Raw genomic sequence first — 16,329 nt, 5'->3', positions numbered from 1 at the left:
TGAGCAGGGGGTTGGACTAGATGACCTCCTGAGGTCCCTTCCAACCCTGAGATTCTATGATTCTATGATTGTGTAGGGCGCTGCACAGACAGTCATGGAGATGTTCTGTTCTGTTAGATTCTGCATGGACACAGTAAACGAGATTGGGGCCCACTGGGCCAGGCACAGAGTGAGGGGCCATCCCTGTCTGAAATGCTTGCAGTCTAAATAGATGAAACCAACCGAAGCTGCATCATTATCCTGATTTTGAAAGTGAAGTCCGAAGAGGTGAAATGACTTGACCAAGGTCACACAGTGAATCTGCGGCAGAGGGAATTGACCTTGGGCCTGCTGCATCCCAGCACTGATCCTTAACCAAATTCTTTGGGGGATAGGATTGTGTTAGCCTTGGGGAAACTGAGGCACGGCTTGGCATTGCTTCGGCCAAGACCGATGCTGAAAAAGGGGAAATTGAGGCACAATTCTGCATTGCTTTGGCCAAGACCCCAGCCGAAAATGGGGAAACCGAGACAGTTGAGGAATACTCCATAATATGTGATTCCAACGCAAGATTGGAAAAAGCCCCTGATATGTGTGCAGTAGCCAGGAGGCCGCTCTCTACGATAGAGGCCCCTTTTCAGAGGGTGGCCAAAGATACCGGGGGACAGCTCAGACAAGGGGCTCAACAGCAGTGATGGATGAATTAGGTTCAAGACCAGCTCTTTCTCATCGTGGTGAAATATTTGCTGTCAGTTTGCATCCAAACTTCAGCACAATAGAATAAATAGAAACAAACCTGTTTCCCACCAGATTCTCCACATACTGGGGTGGTTCTAGGATGGAGGTATTCCCACATGCCTGTCGTTTGTCTCCTGCTTCTAGGAAGCAAGGCCAGATTCCTGGGAAGGCAGAGATGGGATTTTTTTCATAGGGAGATGGAATGTTTTTCGGTCTCAATTTGCTATATCCCTGTAACCCTGCAGCACCCCCTTCTGGCTGGGGGGAGGAGTCCACATGGCTCCCCTTCTTTGATGTTTAGTAGAAGGAGACATTTCGTTCCCATGAATAATGCAGCTAGAAGAGGTGGGAGGCAGAGATGAATGTGTCTGGGAATTCAGAGACAGTGATCGTGGCAAGTGCTATGGCTATTAAACTCATGCATCTGGTGCTATGGTGTCTTTCTCTTCCTGGGCGTGCTGGATCCAATGTGCACCCATGGGGTGGAATTGTCTGGCTCTGAGGAGCAGGGAATGGGGCCTTTCTCCTCCAGGTCCCACCCCAGCTCCCGTCCAGCCCCAGGAAGATAAAGCAATGATGGTAGTGAGTTCACCAGCCCCCAGGTTACCGCTGCGCTGGTCTCTGTCTCCCTCCAGTGGCTACTCTGCAATGAGGTTTATGTGTCCAACAGTATCTCCAGCAGGGGCAGCGCTGGGGGACAGGGTTTGCTGGAGCTATAGTCCCCCCTTTTCTGTCTAGCCCACCTCAGCCCCACACTACGAAGAGGCTGGCGTCGCCCCTGGTCTCCAGCTGGCAGACACCACATGTAAAGCACTGAGCAAGGGCCATTCGATGCCACCTGCAGCTTCTCTGCCTCCCGTGGGGCTGGTTAAAGCTAAACCCCAGGGCTGGGTGTGGAGCAGCTGAGCCCAAAGTGGGGCCCATTCCCTGCTTTCGGCCCCAGCTGCACCTGCTCCTGGCAGGGAGCAAAACCCTGCATCCAAAGGGGGCTCCACCGCTCAGGGCTGCACAGGAAGCCAGGCTATGCCCTGGGTGGCAGAGCCATGCTGAGCAATCAATCCCCCGTGAAGGCAGGGGCAGCCGCTGGAGCTGGCCCACTGCTGGCAGCAGGGGGCACTCGGGATCAAGGCCATGATTTTTTTGGGGGTGTTAACGATCCTGGTTATTGCCCTGACCCCAAAGAAGAAAACAATGGACTGGATCCCGTGTGTGTGTGTGTGTGTAAGTCCTGCTTGTGGCGTTGGAACCGGCCTCCATGATCGCCTAGTTCTAAGCCAGGCCATGGCATGCCTGATGGGACTCACCACACCTCCCACCCCCACATTTAGCCCTGTTTCCCCACCCCATCACTTCCCTGGCTCCAGCCCCTATCCCGTTTCATTGGATCCTGCCCACCTTCCTCCCCCACAGCCTCCTCCCAGACAGATCCTGCCTCTTCACTCTCCCACGCTGCACCTGTTCTCACTCCTGCATTGCTCCTGCGACTGACTCAGGTCGCACCTCCCCCACACCACCTGAGGGGGTCACTGAGTACACAGGAGAGACATGTGCCCTGCTCTGTGTGCTGGTGCCTGGCACCACAGCAGACAGGAGCAACAACAATTGCAGTGAAAATCGGCCAATGGAAGCTGGTGGGGGCGGTGCCTGAAGCAACATCAACAAACACACCCCTGTGCCTCTCCTCCCCCAGGTTCTGGACGCTTCCTGGAGCGGCAGGGGGACAGGGCAGGCAGGAAGGCAGGGAGCCTGCCCTGCCCCCAGTGCACGTTGGGCCGGAGCCGCTCTAGGTAAACACTGGGGGAGGGCAGGGGGGCCACGAGGAGCTCGCGGGCTGCAGAAAATTACCTCGCGGGCCGCATGCGGCCCACGGGCCGTGTGTTTGAGACCCCTGCTCTAGTCCATTCTAGGAGCTGGGAGGGTGTGGAACATGCTCAGTGTGGACAGAATCGTCAGGGAATTAAAAAGACTCTACTGAGCATGTGCTTATAACTTGGCCAAATGTGGGTGGATTTCGATGGGGACAGCAAAAGGCACATCCCTTCCTCCAAGCCACCCTGCTGCTTGGGGGCACTAGAGCATTGCAAAGAAACTGTTGTATAAATTAACCTGGCAAAACAATGGCTTTTGCCCTAGCCTCATTCTTGGGAAAAGGCCGAATGGCTGAAACATTCCCCAAAACTGTCTGCCTGGAAAGTTTCAGCCTGAACAGTTAAAGTTTTTCAAAGTTATAAGAAAGAAAAAACAAAGAGTCTTGCACTGGGAAGTGTCGGGGAACCTGGATAATAGGTGGTGCTACCAGATGGTGCAGTCAACACCCAGCCCAGCCCCTCCATCACAACACAAGGGTGATGTCCGCCTGGTAACCCCCATCCCGTCCCTCATGGCACACACCATCATATCCATTCAGTCTGTTTATTCCCTCTTAGCCCATGGCCCACCTGGCCCCAGGCTCATTCTCTCTGCAGGCCGGGAATGGAAAACGTGTGCTTCTCCATCTTGGCAAAGGCCACCTTCTTCTCATAGTAGGCAGCCTCGTTGATGAAGGCCGGGTAGATGGTGGTGTTGCCCTCATACAGGATCTCCTCCCCGCTGAAGGTCTGGAAGATTGGGTCCCTGGGGTTCAAGGGAAGGAAATTCTTATCCTAAGGGTGGAACAGCTCGGTGATAGGCTGGGGCTGGAGTAGCCGGGAGCTCCCCCGACAGCCAGTGCTCTTGCCCTGCTCCCTATAGCGCCCACTGCTGGTTGAGGCCAGGATCCTCACTGTCCTGGAATTACCTTCTGGTAACCAAACATTTTATTAGACATGTGGCAAGACCCCATGCAGGTCACAGTGCCTTGTGAACTAATCCCACCTCAACTCATCTCCTGGCTGTCCAGTATCATCCAGCCTGGTGTTGTATTGCTACAGTCTACAGCTCCCTTGAGCCCGAGGGCTGCATAACCAAGATCATGGAATCAACTCCACTCACCCCGTGCCCCAGAGTAAACCCAGCTTCACCCCGCTGAGCTCGGGGGCTAACTCTGGCACTGCCTTGCCATGGCGGATCCTTTGGGGTCCAGTAGCACTAAGGCCCCTTTGTGCCGCTCAGTAGAAGAAACAGAAGCAGAGATGTCCCAGCTGCTCTAGAGCTGTGTAAGAGCCCTGCTCCCAGCCCTCTGGGCTGCTTTAACCCACACCAGGGGCCAGGCGCACAGCCCACAATGCAGGGCACAGAGGTGGTTTAAAGCCACCCCCCCTTGCTCTGCCCTGAGCTCAGAGAAGGGCTGAGGGGGAATCCGGGCCAGTGAGTCAGTCCTTGTTGTTGCCAGGCTGGCTTTGTGGGCATGCTGGAGCTACAGCTGTGATCTCTGCCTCCCAAAGAGAACAACAATGCAGGGGCTGGGACCACCCTATTCCCAGCCCACACCCACCTGCAGCTTGGGATGCACCATGGCTGAGATCTCCCCCTTGGGGTAGCGGGGATAGTCCATGTGCCTGGTGATCTTGTACGCTTCGATCTCAAAGGCAGGGAACACCGTGCCTATGGGGCAAAGGAGGCTTAGAATGGCGGCGGGGGGGGTGATGGGGTAGGAAGGCTGCCCTTCCCTCTACCCACCCCCCCGTCCCGCCCCAGTTAATCACAGGCTCCCAGTGCTGTGGCTGGAGAGGAAGGTGACCCACTCAAACACTGATATGGGAGGAGGGCATGATGCAGAGCAATGCATGATGGGATAGCTCAATTCATCTCCAGGGTGATGCCTGATGGGATAGCCACAGGTCTGTCTCAGCACCTCTCGCAGAGCCTAGGCCAACAGGGAGCAGACCCTCTGTGGGCTGTCAGACACCGGACATCCCTCTCACGACTGGCGTGTGGTGCCTCTTCCCTGGGGGTGACAGCAGCTTTATCGCTACCGCGTCCCTAGCTGGACTAGCACAGCGGCCTTAGAGCAGAGCAAAAGCTTACTAGCATATGGGGTGCAGCAGGTGGCCAAGCAGCATCTATACTGATCACTCCAAGCCACATGGCTACCAAATCCACTGGTGCTGGACATGGCAGCACAGCAAATGCAATGGATGATCCCAGTCTCCTTGCAGCCCAGGAGGACACACTCAGATGGGGTCCCCACCCTAGCTTGGCACCGCTGGGTAAAAGGAGCCCTCAGATGGGGACGTGAAGCTGCAGCAACTGTGACTGTAGGAGGCGACTGGTGGCCTGTGGGATGCAGGGGGCAGAATGTGGCCCCAAGGAGGGGAGTGGAATTGGACTGTGGGGAGCTGTTGTGACTCAGGTCCGTTCTGCATGGTGCTCTGCTCTTGCTGGGGTGCCTGGGCCTTAGCTACAGCTCGCTGGGCCTGCTCCACCTGTGCTAACAGAGCAGGGGGCAGGTTTCAGAGGAGCAGCTGTGTTAGTCTGTCTCAGCAAAAACAACGAGGAGTCCTTGTGGCACCTTAGAGACTAAGAAATTTATTTGGGTATAAGCTTTTGTGGGCTAAAACCCACTTCATCAGATGCATGGAGTGATAAATACAGTAAGCAGAATATAATAGCACATGAAAAGATGGGAGTTGCCTGGGGGGGAGGGGTCAGTGCTAACAAGCCAATTCAATTAAGGTGGAAGTGGCCTATTCTCAACAGTTGACAAGAAGGGGTGACTACCAAGGGAGAGAAGGGAATTACTTTTGTAGTGCTAACGAGGCCAATGCAATCAAGGTGGCCCATTGCAAACAGTTGACAAGAAGGGGTGAGTATCAGCAGAGGGAAAATTACTGTTAGTAGCAACCCCTCCCCTCCCAGAGTGGGGAGGTTAGTTCAAGCAGTTGAGGTTTATGTTTTTAGCTCCCAAGGTCACGGGTTCAATCACTCCTGCTAATGGCCTGTGTGGGAAAGAGGGGCTGTTGTCCTGCTTACTCAAAGCAAAGGTGGCTTTGAGTCCCTAGCAGGAGGTGCTGGTTGAGCAGCCAGGCCCACACGCTGGACACCCTGCTGGGGCAACTGGGGGGGAGCTCTGTGTGTGTGTGTGGGAAGGTCAGAATTAACCACATGCCCAAGGGGTCAGAATTAAAGCCATGGGGTGTGGCCCTCTTTGGTGTGTCCTGCCCCCATGGAGTGGTGGGGGGGAGCAGTACCTGTGCCCTGGTGGGTGTAGGAAGGTGGGGATCCCCAGGACAGCCCCGTGGCCTTAATTCTGACCCTTCAGGTGCGTGGTTCTGATGCAGCCCCCCCCACATACACTTGGGCTGCAGCTTCTGTCGTAGTCATGTGTGCTAAGAGGAGCCCGGGCCTGCTTTCAGCAGGTCAGAACGGTCAGGCTGCAGGGGCCCAGGGGGACAGAGTTAGGGGGGCATCTGTACCCTCAGCACTGGGTATCTGGCTGCAGTGTGCAGAACAGCCACTGTATTAGAACACAGTGACCTTGGAGCCATACCTAAAGGCAAGAAAGCCACACCTAAAGGCAAATAGGCCCAAAGGGCAGGGCCAGCTCCAGGCACCAGCCCAGCAAGCAGGTGCTTGGGGCGGCCAACGGTGAGGGGCGGCATGTCCGGCTCTTTGGCGGCAATTTGGCGGCAGGTCCGTCAGTCCCTCTCGGAGCCAAGGACCAGCCGCCGAATTGCCGCTGAATACTGAAGCAGTGGTGGTAGAGCTGATCACGATCATGGCTTTTTTTTTTTTTTTTTTGCTGCGTGGGGCAGCAAAAACCCTGGAGCCGGCCCTGACAAAGGGGAAGAGTCCCCTTCACCGCAGTGTCTCCTGGCACCTGTGGGTTGGCAGCTGCAGCACATCAGTGTTTACATTGCCTTGCCTAGGGCCTGGTGTTCCCGAGCCATTGACCTGCATGGAGCTGGGCCTGGTTTGCATCTGCTGAGGATCTTTGTCCCTGCTGGAGTTTGTCTAGGCAAACTGGGCCTTGGCACTGGTGTGACTTCTCCTGGTAGCTTCCAGGAGCTGGTTGCACCTGACCAAGCTCCACCTTGCACCCATTTACACAAGTCTTTGCACTAGTGAACCTACAATCGTGCACAGACCCCCCCCAGGGTCTTGCTGGCAAGGCTAGGCTGAGAAGGACTTGCTGGACATGTCCCTGGGGCTCCTCTCCTGCTCCTCAGTGAGAGCCATGGTAAGGGAGGAAGTCATGTGGTGGCCGCAGCCTGTGCAGATGTTGGAGCCGAAGAAGATGTAGATGAGAGGGTTGATGCTGCTGTTGAGGTTGATCAGGTAGCTAAAGTAGACCATGAAGGGGAAGATGCGATTGTTGAACTCCTCATGCTCCCAGGAGACCAGGAAGAGCAACTGGACGATCTGGAAGGGGAGGTTGAGCAGCACATAGGCTGACAGGGTGGCGGCCACGATGCGGTAGAACTTGCTGGGGGGCCGGGTGTGGTGCCGGAAGGTGCGGGACAAGGTGGCGACATGGGTGGTCACCATGACGACGAAGGGGAAGAGTCCCTCCACCAGCACCTCCAGCAGGCGCAGGGGCCACTCGTATTTGCCCCTGTCGCTGGAGCAGACGAGCATCCCGTCTGGATACCGGATGACGTCGGCGAAGACGAAGCCCTTGATGGTGAGCAGGGCAGCCACTAGCCAGGCCCCCAAGCAGATGTAGCTGGAGAGCCGCAGGGGGCGGTGGCAGCAGTACCAGAGGGGCAGCAGCACCAGCAGGCAGCGGTCCACGCTGAGGGCAGCCAGCAGGAAGAGGCTGCAGTGGTAGCTCAAGTCGTAGAGGAAGTAGCGCAGGCGGCACATGGGGCTGCCCAGCACCCAGTTGTCATCCAGCAAGGTCTCCATGATCTGCATGACCGTGATGGAGAGGAAGAGGAAGTCAGAGGTGGCCAGGCTTAGGATGAAGACGGACAGGCCCCGGCGCCGCAGCTGCCACCCTGTCAGCCAGATGATGAAGGCGTTGGCTGGCAGCCCGATGGCCAGCGTGGCAATCAGGAAGGCTGCTCGCCATGATGCCGGTATAAAGGGTTCCGGAGGAAAGAGTTGCGTCCAGTTGGAGTGTGAGGTGTTAAATGGCTCCATCCACCGCTCCCAGCAGTCTCAGCGAGGGCTGCACCAGGCGGGCCAACCTGCCAATGGAAAGGACATGGCAGGAATCAGGACTGGGCTTCTCTCCCAACTATTGCCCCTAGAATATGGGCACTGCCAGCTTCATCTCCTGCAGGGGAAGCGTGGGCCAGTGGCTAGAGAACCAGGTGGAGACCTAGTTCTGCAACTAGCTTGGGCCACCTTAAGCAAGTAACGTTCCCCTGGTGCCTCAGTTTCCCTTCCTCACCCTGAGTTTATATACCTTGACAGCTCTTTGCAGGAGGGCTTGTCTATTGCAGGCTCTCCAAGTGCTAGGAACAGTGATCACACCCTTGTCTCCAGGGGGACTTTTCCTCAACTCACTATCAGGGAGAGGCTGGCACATGTCCTGAGAAGGGAGGTGTTGGGGGTGGGGGAGGTCAGGACTCCTGGGTCCTATTCCCGGCTGCTTCAATGCAGCCAGCTGCTCCTGTCAAGGATCCTGTGTAGCTTTGGCACCACAGAGGTTTCTGTCCAACAGCGCCACCCTTTTCACTCTGATGCCTGTGGGATTAGCCGGTTTGCCAGCCCCTTTGGGACCCCTACAGGGTGGCAGTCAGGATTAGGCATGAACGTTTACCTTGTCGATGGCATTGTGCTAGCACCCCAGCTGAGATCTGCACCCGACTGAACCAGGCACTGTTCAGAGGGACAGTCCCTGCCCTTAAAAACTCTCAATCTAAACAACAAACCATAGAGAGTTAGACAGGGGAAACTGAAGCACAGAGCGGTGGGAAATGAGTTACTTGAGATCACCCACTGATTTGGGGGCAGAGATGGGTCCCTGAATCCCGATCCACTGGGCCACGTTGCCACCCCACAGCCCTCTCATTATGGTACTCAAATAGCCATGTTGTCTCAAAATGCTCCCTGGCCAGCAGAGGTCGCCCCATCCTAGGGACATGGACCTGTCTGGAGGGATCCAGCCACTGCAGCCTGGCTTATTTTGGCTGGGAGCAGATGTGAAAAGATTCCAGCTGTAGCACAGCTGCCTGACTGTACAGCCATACAGATTGCTGCAAATGCATCACCCTAGCCTCTACTAAATATGTCCCCCTGGGTATCCCAGAGACATGCCCACACACACTGGCCATGCTCCCAAAGGATGATAACACTGTGAATGGGTCCTGTGGAACTCCCTGCCACTGGACATATGGAACCCTGGGCCTCACCGTGTGCTGAGCCTAGTTTGGAGACTCAGTTTCTCCTTAGTGCCTCCTTCCACACTTAGACAGACTCATGCCTGCCTGCCTGGCAGCCGATCAAGGTATTTCTCCCCGAGGTAGTGACTGATCTGTCTAATCTGAGCCCCTGGGAGGCCTTGTATCCCAGCAGTGGGAGGAAACACCTCTGGAGCGCTCTACTCTGGGGGCGTGGGGGGTGGGACTGTCCGTTCCCAGGCTGTGGTGGGGCAAGGCAGGCTAATCTGTGCTGGTCCTGGCCTTGCACCACTGCTTCTCCTATTAGCTGAGATTCCCCGTCCCTCGGACGGATCAGAATGTGCCTCATGAGCTGAGCCTTGGCAGGCTGCTCTTGATGAGCTGCCTGGAAGGCTGGGGACAATAGGGAGGGGAAGCAGGGGCTGTTGGGGGAAGAATCCCCGGATCCCAGGGAGAGGCTGGGGCATTTGCCATGGAGTTCTGGGTCTGATGTGTGGGATGCTCCTAGGCTGTGTCACCAGGGGGTGGGAAGAGGGTGTTGGACTGGATGATCACAGCACCCCCTTTTGCCTTTCCAATCTATGGATCCATGAGACCATGAGGGCCCAGAACCTGCAGCCTCATGGGATGTCTGTCCCCTCCTCACCACACGCCGAAAACAGCCCCTCCGCTCCACTGCTGCAGACACCGGTCATGACATAGAAATGCCAGCAGGTGTGACCCTGGCAGGCCAGATGCCAGCTCTTGCCCAGGCTGCTGATGTTAGCGCAGAACTGACACCCTCGCAGCTGGAGCCCAGATCAGGTCACACCTGTACAATAGTTTTGCTCAAAACAGGGATTAGTTTTACAAGAATAGACTTAGTGTTTAGACTCTGTGAAATGGTTGTGAGTTTCTGCCTACATTCATCTCACTTGCCATGGCGGCACTCCATACAATAGGGAAATATGTACATTTTACTTTATAACTTTGAAAATGTTTGGTCTGAGCTTGTGCACTCAGGCCTGGGAATCATCCTCACGCACCCCGCTCCTCCCTCCAGATGGGGAATCACGGAACCTCACAATACAAATGATTTGTTAATGGCCCTGTCAGACGGGGAAATGCTATGTGCCAGGAAGCTGGTCATTTTCCATCTTTTTTTTTTTTTGGGCTGTTTGAATTCTGAAGCCAGAGATCCCCTGGGCTGCCTCCTGGATCTGCCCTGAAAGTCCCTTTGAAATGACAGCTCTCGACAACGCTGTAATTTTTGGGATTTAGATGGTAACTCATTGGTGTGTACATGTTTGGGTAACCCTTCTGCCAGGTGGAGCCAGCAGCAACAAGGGTGGGTTTCAGTAACTAGGGTTTCCTTTTCAACAATACAACACAAAAGTGGCTCGAGCCCCCACCCAGTGACCTGGGACAATTACACACCACTCCCGGGCACTTCTAAGAGGCAATACTTCCCCTCTCACAAGCAGAGTCTGAGTGTAACAAACACTTTTAGCTCTCAGTGATTTCAGCTCTTAGTGCACACAGGGTAGGCTCTTGCAATAGAGACTCTGCCCCAAAGTAGGTCTAATGCTTAGACCTGGGTGTCAGTGATCTCAGCTCTGCTGCATGTAACAAGACTCTCAGTTGAATCTAAATTAGCTCTTTTATCATACCATGGAGAGTGACAGAATCAAATGGTTTCTAGAGCCTTTAACAAAGACCCACACCAGCAAGTACAATTATCTACCCTCCATTCTCTCACAAGCGTAGCAAAAACTTTTAATAAAAGGAGGGAAATAACTCAGCATTAATTTGGGAAAGCACTGCAACTAGGGTTCATAAACACAAGCGACTCACCCCCAAGTAAGTTGGGCTGTGTCCTGAGCTTCTTAAGTCCAGCAACCCCAAAGTCCTTTGAATGTGCCTGGCCTTTCTCTGTACCCTCCTCACCGTTCCTGTCCTGGGCCAGTATAGCACAATGAGTTCAGAGGTTCATCCACAGAGTTCCCCTCCCACCCTGTATGTGTGTGTGTGGGGAGAGCAGTAGAAGGCACCTTACATACAGATACTCACTCATCATCCTGCTGGCCACTTGCCAAAGTATCTTCAGCCCCCTCTCCCTCAGTGGATACTGGGTAGGTCCTTATAATAAAAATAGCATCTGAAACCAGTTCATCTGTATTCTTTCCATACTGTGATAGAAGATCTAATATAGATTCAATTAAGACCTAGAATCACTAGTACCCAGAAATAAGACCCTTAAAATAAACCACTTCTAACAACTCCACATTCTTTTCCACCCCCTCTCTTACAGTCACTTGCTGTTGGAACCCACATCCCTTGCCTAGCACATGGTCTTGCCTGAGGGTGAGTCCCTCCATCAGGGTATGCCAGGTACAGTTCTGCTGCCCTCAGTTCACACAACAAGGATAACAACGCTTTATTACTACTCCTCCAATAACAAGGAGACTGAGGATCCAACACCAGTGTCATGTGATCATTTGGGGAAGCAATCCCATCATGCTGAGTGCCTAGGCAGGGTGGGTGTGTCCATGCAAACGAGATCAGATTCTGAAGTCTTTTTCCACAGCTCACCACTAGATGTCAGGGGAGAGCTCATTCAGACTCTGGTTACATCTGCTTTGCTTTAACCTGTATATAACTCCCTTATTTCTCTTTTCTAGTTGATAAACCTTTAGATAGTTTATTGCAGGGCGTTGTCTTTGGTGTAAGATCTAGGGTACCAACTGATCTGGAGTAAGTGACTGGTCTTTTGGGACTGGGAGCAACCTGTGATTTTTGGTGTAAGTGACCATTTATCACTAAGTCCAGTTTGTCTGGGTGACAAGATAGAGTGGAGTGTCTGAGGGACTGTCTATGACTCCGGGGGAACACTGGTATAGTGATCCAGGAGATTACGTTTGGAACTTGGTTGGTGAAATCTAATGATAGACACTCCACCAGTTTGGGTTGTCTGCCCTGTGTTTGACAGCCTGCCATGAGGTTGGCACTCACAGTCTCATGATCCATTCCAGACAGCGTGACGGGGGCAGCTGGGCTTGCGGCTGATGCACTGGGGTGGGACCCAGGAGATCTGGCTTCAATGTCTGCCTCTCCCACAGGCAACCATAGGGAATGATGAGCCGTCCTTTATCTAGTTAAACCATGAGCTCTTTGTGGCAGGGACTGTCTCTTACCCTGCGCAGCCCCTGGCACAGCGGGGCTCTGATCTGAGACCTGTCCTAGGTGTGCCAGGCTGTGCCAGCCTCAGGGCTGCTCTAACTAGCTCCCAGCTGGACAGCACAGAGTGGCTCTGACCCACTCCCTCCCTCCCATTGCGGGGCAGCATAGACCTGCCAATCAGGGACTGTTGGTCCAGTGAGGGGGTGCCCAGGGTATGGAGAACAGAGAGACCTAGCCACTAACAGTGAGCGAGCAGTGGTGTTAGGAGTGAGGGGAGGGTGTGGTCAGGACTCCTGGGTCCTATCCCCAGCTCTGCTGCTGATGGGCCAGATGAGCACTGTGCATCAGTTTCCCCCTCTGGAGAGCAGGGGCTGCCCTGCCCCCGTGCTGAGTGAGGTCTCCTGTGGGTGGGAGGACTGCAGCAGCAGGATGCACAAGGTCCTGGGTGGAGAGGTGCCAAAAGGTGGCTTGCAGGGGTACCCCATCTCGGGGTGGGGCCGCCTTCCTGAGCCAGAGCAGGAGGGGTTGGGATGGGGCTTCCCCTCCTCCCCTCCCACATTTCACCCTCTCTCCATCCAGCCACTGTCCCTTTCCCTCAGTCTGCGGCTGGGTCCGCTCTCCCCGCACCTGCTCTCAGCCCATCCTGCTTCTCCCACAGAGTGGGTGGGGCAGGTCTAATTGGCATGTCAGCTGCTGCTGCTGAGGGCACCAGCCTCGGCTACTCTATGCCCACTCACTCCTCACTCTATCTGGGTGCAGGGCCCATCTGTGCCAGGCACGGGGACCTCTTCTTGACATCTGCCCATCACCCCCAGCTCAAAGAACATGCCCCAGAGGCCTCACTCTATGCCCCATCAGAGCTGCCCCATGGAAGCTAGTGGGGTTAGTGACCCCCAGCACCTCCCTGATACCCCTGCAGGGGGGCAATCAGGAACCCAGGCACTACTGCTCCCCTCCTCTGGGAAAGGGGGCCGGCTTAGCAGAGGGTCTGCCCAGGAGGGTGGCTGCTATCCATCCCCACACCCACACTGGTCATTGTTCCCCCCATGCTGCCTGCCTGCCCTTTTCCAGGGTCACCCCATTGGGATTCAGGCCCCATAACTGCCCCCAGGGAGAGGTGATCTGCCCCTGGGGGAAATGGACAGGACTGGAGGGGGTAGGGATGGAGTGGCAGGGAGAGAGAAACTTTGCCCAGAGCCAGGGAGGGAAGGGACGGCTCCCTCTGACTGCCACGGCACACAGCCGCAGCCTGGTGGGCCTGGACATTGCCATGACATGCAGCTCATGGCACTGGGGCTTGGGCTCTGCCCCCAGTGTCCCTCTGCCCAGACTGGCACTAACGGGCTGAGACCCAGCAGAACTTGTCTCCTGGGTCAGGGCTCTCCCCAAGACCTGACTCTGAGGCTGGGAGAAGATATTCCCCCCTCCCTCGCCCCATGTTGGCACAGAGCCTAAGTGCCCACTAATGCCAAGATGAACCGTCTGGCCCTGAGATGGAGACCATAGAATCATAGAATCATAGAGTATCAGGGTTGGAAGGGACCTCAGGAGGTCATCTAGTCCAGGGGTCCCCAACCCCCGGTCCGCGGCCCGGTACCGGTCCGCGGCCTCTTAGAAACTGGGCCGCGAACCGACCCAGTGCGGGAGGTCTACCCGAGCCGCGGGACGAGCGCTCCCTCCGCAGTCATGCCTGCGGGAGGTCCGCTGCTCCCGGGGCTCCGGTAGACCTCCCGCAGGCATGACTGCGGACGGTTCGCTGGTTGCGCGGCTCAGCTGGACCGCCCGCAGGCACGCCTGCGGGCGGTCCACCGGCTCCGGTTGAGCTGCCGCAGCCGTGCCTGCGGGCGGTCCAGCTGAGCCGCGCGACCAGCGAACCGTCCGCAGTCATGCCTGCGGCAGCTCAACCGGAGCCGGTGGACCTCCCGCAGGCACGCCTGCGGGCGGTCCGGCTGAGCTGCGGGACGAGCGCTCCCGACCGGTCCCTGGTCCTCAAAAGGTTGGGGACCCCTGATCTAGTCCAACCCCCCTGCTCAAAGCAGGACCAATTCCCAACTAAATCATCCCAGCCAGGGCTGTGTCAAGCCTGACCTTAAAAACCTCTAAGGAAGGAGATTCCACCACCTCCCTAGGTAACCCATTCCAGTGCTTCACCACCCTCCTAGTGAAAAAGATTTTCCTAATATCCAACCTAAACCTCCCACACTGCAACTTGAGACCATTACTCCTTGTTCTGTCATCTTCTACCACTGAGAACAGTCTAGTTCCATCCTCTTTGGAACCCCCTCTCAGGTAGTTGAAAGCAGCTATCAAATCCCCCCTCATTCTTCTCTTCTGCAGACTGAATAATCCCAGTTCCCTCAGGCTCTCCTCCTAAGTCATGTGCTCCAGCCCCCTAATCATTTTTGTTGCCCTCCACTGGACTCTTTCCAATTTTTGCACATCCTTCTTGTAGTGTGGGGCCCAAAACTGGACACAGTACTGTAGATGAGGCCTCACCAATGTCGAATAGAGGGGAATGATCATGTCCCTCGATCTTCTGGCAATGCCCCTACTTATACTGCCCAAAATGCCGTTAGCCTTCTTGGAAAGAAAGGGCCACTGTTGACTCATATCTAGCTTCTCGTCAACTGTAACTCCTAGGTCCTTTTCTGCAGAACTGCTGCTTAGCCATTCGGTCCCTAGTCTGTAGCAGTGAATGGGATTCTTCCTTCCTTAGTGCAGGACTCTGCACTTGTCCTTGTTGAACCTCATCAGGTTTCTTTTGGACCAATCCTCTAATTTATTTAGGTCCCTCTGTATCCTATCCCTACCCTCCAGCGTATCGACCACTCCTCCCAGTTTAGTGTCATCTGCAAACTTGCTGAGAGTGCAGTCCATGCCATCCTCCAGATCATTAATGAAAATATTGAACAAAACTGGCCCCAGAACCGACCCTTGGGGCACTCCACTTGAAACCAGCTGCCAACTAGACATGGAGCCGTTGATTATTACCCGTTGAGCCCGACATTCTAGCCAGCTTTCTATCCACCTTATAGTCCATTCATCCAACCCATACTTCTTTAACTTGCTGGCAAGAATACGGTGGGAGACCATATCAAAAGCTTTTCTAAAGTCAAGGAATAACACGTCCACTCTTTCCCCTCATCCACAGACCCAGTTATCTCCTCATAGAAGGCAATTAGGTTAGTCAGGCATGACTTGCCCTTGGTGAACCCATGCTGACTGTTCCTGATCACTTTCCTCTTCTCTAAGTGCTTCAGAATTGAATCCTTGAGGACCTGCTCCATGATTTTTCCAGGGACTGAGGTGAGGCTGACTGGCCTGTAGTTCCCCGGATCCGCCTTCTTCCTTTTTAAAAGATGGGCACTACATTAGCCTTTTTCCAGTCATCTGGGACCTCCCCTGATCACCATGAGCTTTCAAAGATAATAGTCAATGGCTCTGTAATCACATCCGTCAAGTCCTTTAGCACCCTCGGATGCAATGCATCCAGTCCCATGGACTTGTGCTTGTCCAGCTTTTCTATATAATCCTGAACCTCTTCTTTCTCCACAGAGGGCTGGTCATCTTCTCCCCATACTGTGCTGCCCAGTGCAGCAGTCTAGGAGGTGAGCTTGTTTGTGAAGACAGAGGCAAAAAAATCATTGAGTACATTAGCTTTTTCCACATCCTCTGTCACTAGGTTGCCTCCCTCATTCAGTAAGGGGCCCACACTTTCCTCGACTTTCTTCTTGTTGCTAACATACCTGAAGAAACCCTTCTTGTTACTCTTAACATCTCTTGCTAGCTGCAACTCCAAGTGTGATTTGGCCTTCCTGATTTCACTCCTGCATGTGCACCATGGAAAGGGCCACCTGGGCATCAGTCACATGCTCCCTGAAAAGCGTTTAAACTATTACATAAAAGGATAGGTTAAGAAAAGAGCATTTAAAAAGAGTTAAATAAAAGAGAAACATATAAAAATAGGTTAAAAGAGAGAACAGGGCAAGAAAAGGGAAAAGAAAGCCCCTTTGCAAAGGGCAAAGATAAACAGCATGTGGTTGAGTCAGAAAGAGAGAGAGAGATCTTACCCTTACATCTGTTCCCGGGGAAGGAAGCAACTTCCCACGTTCACAGCCCCTCAGGCTAGTTATCGCTAACTTTGGATCAGACCAATCAGATGCTGTTCTACAGCTGCATCATAGAATACATTTTCCTGAACCAATCCTATAGTCCCAAGATTTTTAAACAAGAGCCATCTCCCTCC

At 54.4% G+C, this 16,329-nt stretch overlaps 1 protein-coding gene across 1 annotated transcript; it reads right to left on the bottom strand.

Moving 5' to 3' along the window:
* Positions 1-5,377: 5,377 nt before the first annotated feature.
* On the bottom strand, positions 5,378-11,077 carry LOC123369885 (probable G-protein coupled receptor 152). The gene is made up of 2 exons (XM_045015929.1): positions 10,974-11,077; positions 5,378-7,766 (listed from the first exon to the last, which is right to left on the bottom strand). Exon 2 carries the CDS (start codon positions 7,717-7,719, stop codon positions 6,748-6,750), a length of 972 nt encoding a protein of 323 aa, XP_044871864.1. The 5' UTR covers positions 7,720-7,766; positions 10,974-11,077; the 3' UTR covers positions 5,378-6,747.
* Between the last annotated feature and the right edge of the window lie 5,252 nt (positions 11,078-16,329).

The sequence above is a fragment of the Mauremys mutica genome, chromosome 4 (assembly GCF_020497125.1).
Source record: "Mauremys mutica isolate MM-2020 ecotype Southern chromosome 4, ASM2049712v1, whole genome shotgun sequence".
Lineage (NCBI taxonomy): Eukaryota > Metazoa > Chordata > Testudines > Geoemydidae > Mauremys > Mauremys mutica.
The sequence above is the reverse complement of the archived record's forward strand: the minus strand, read 5'-3'. Positions and strand labels throughout refer to the sequence as shown.

Coding starts and splice junctions, on each gene's coding strand:
- LOC123369885 (XM_045015929.1), bottom strand. CDS start 7,719: ATGGAGCCATTTAACACCTCACACTCCAACTGGACGCAACTCTTTCCT.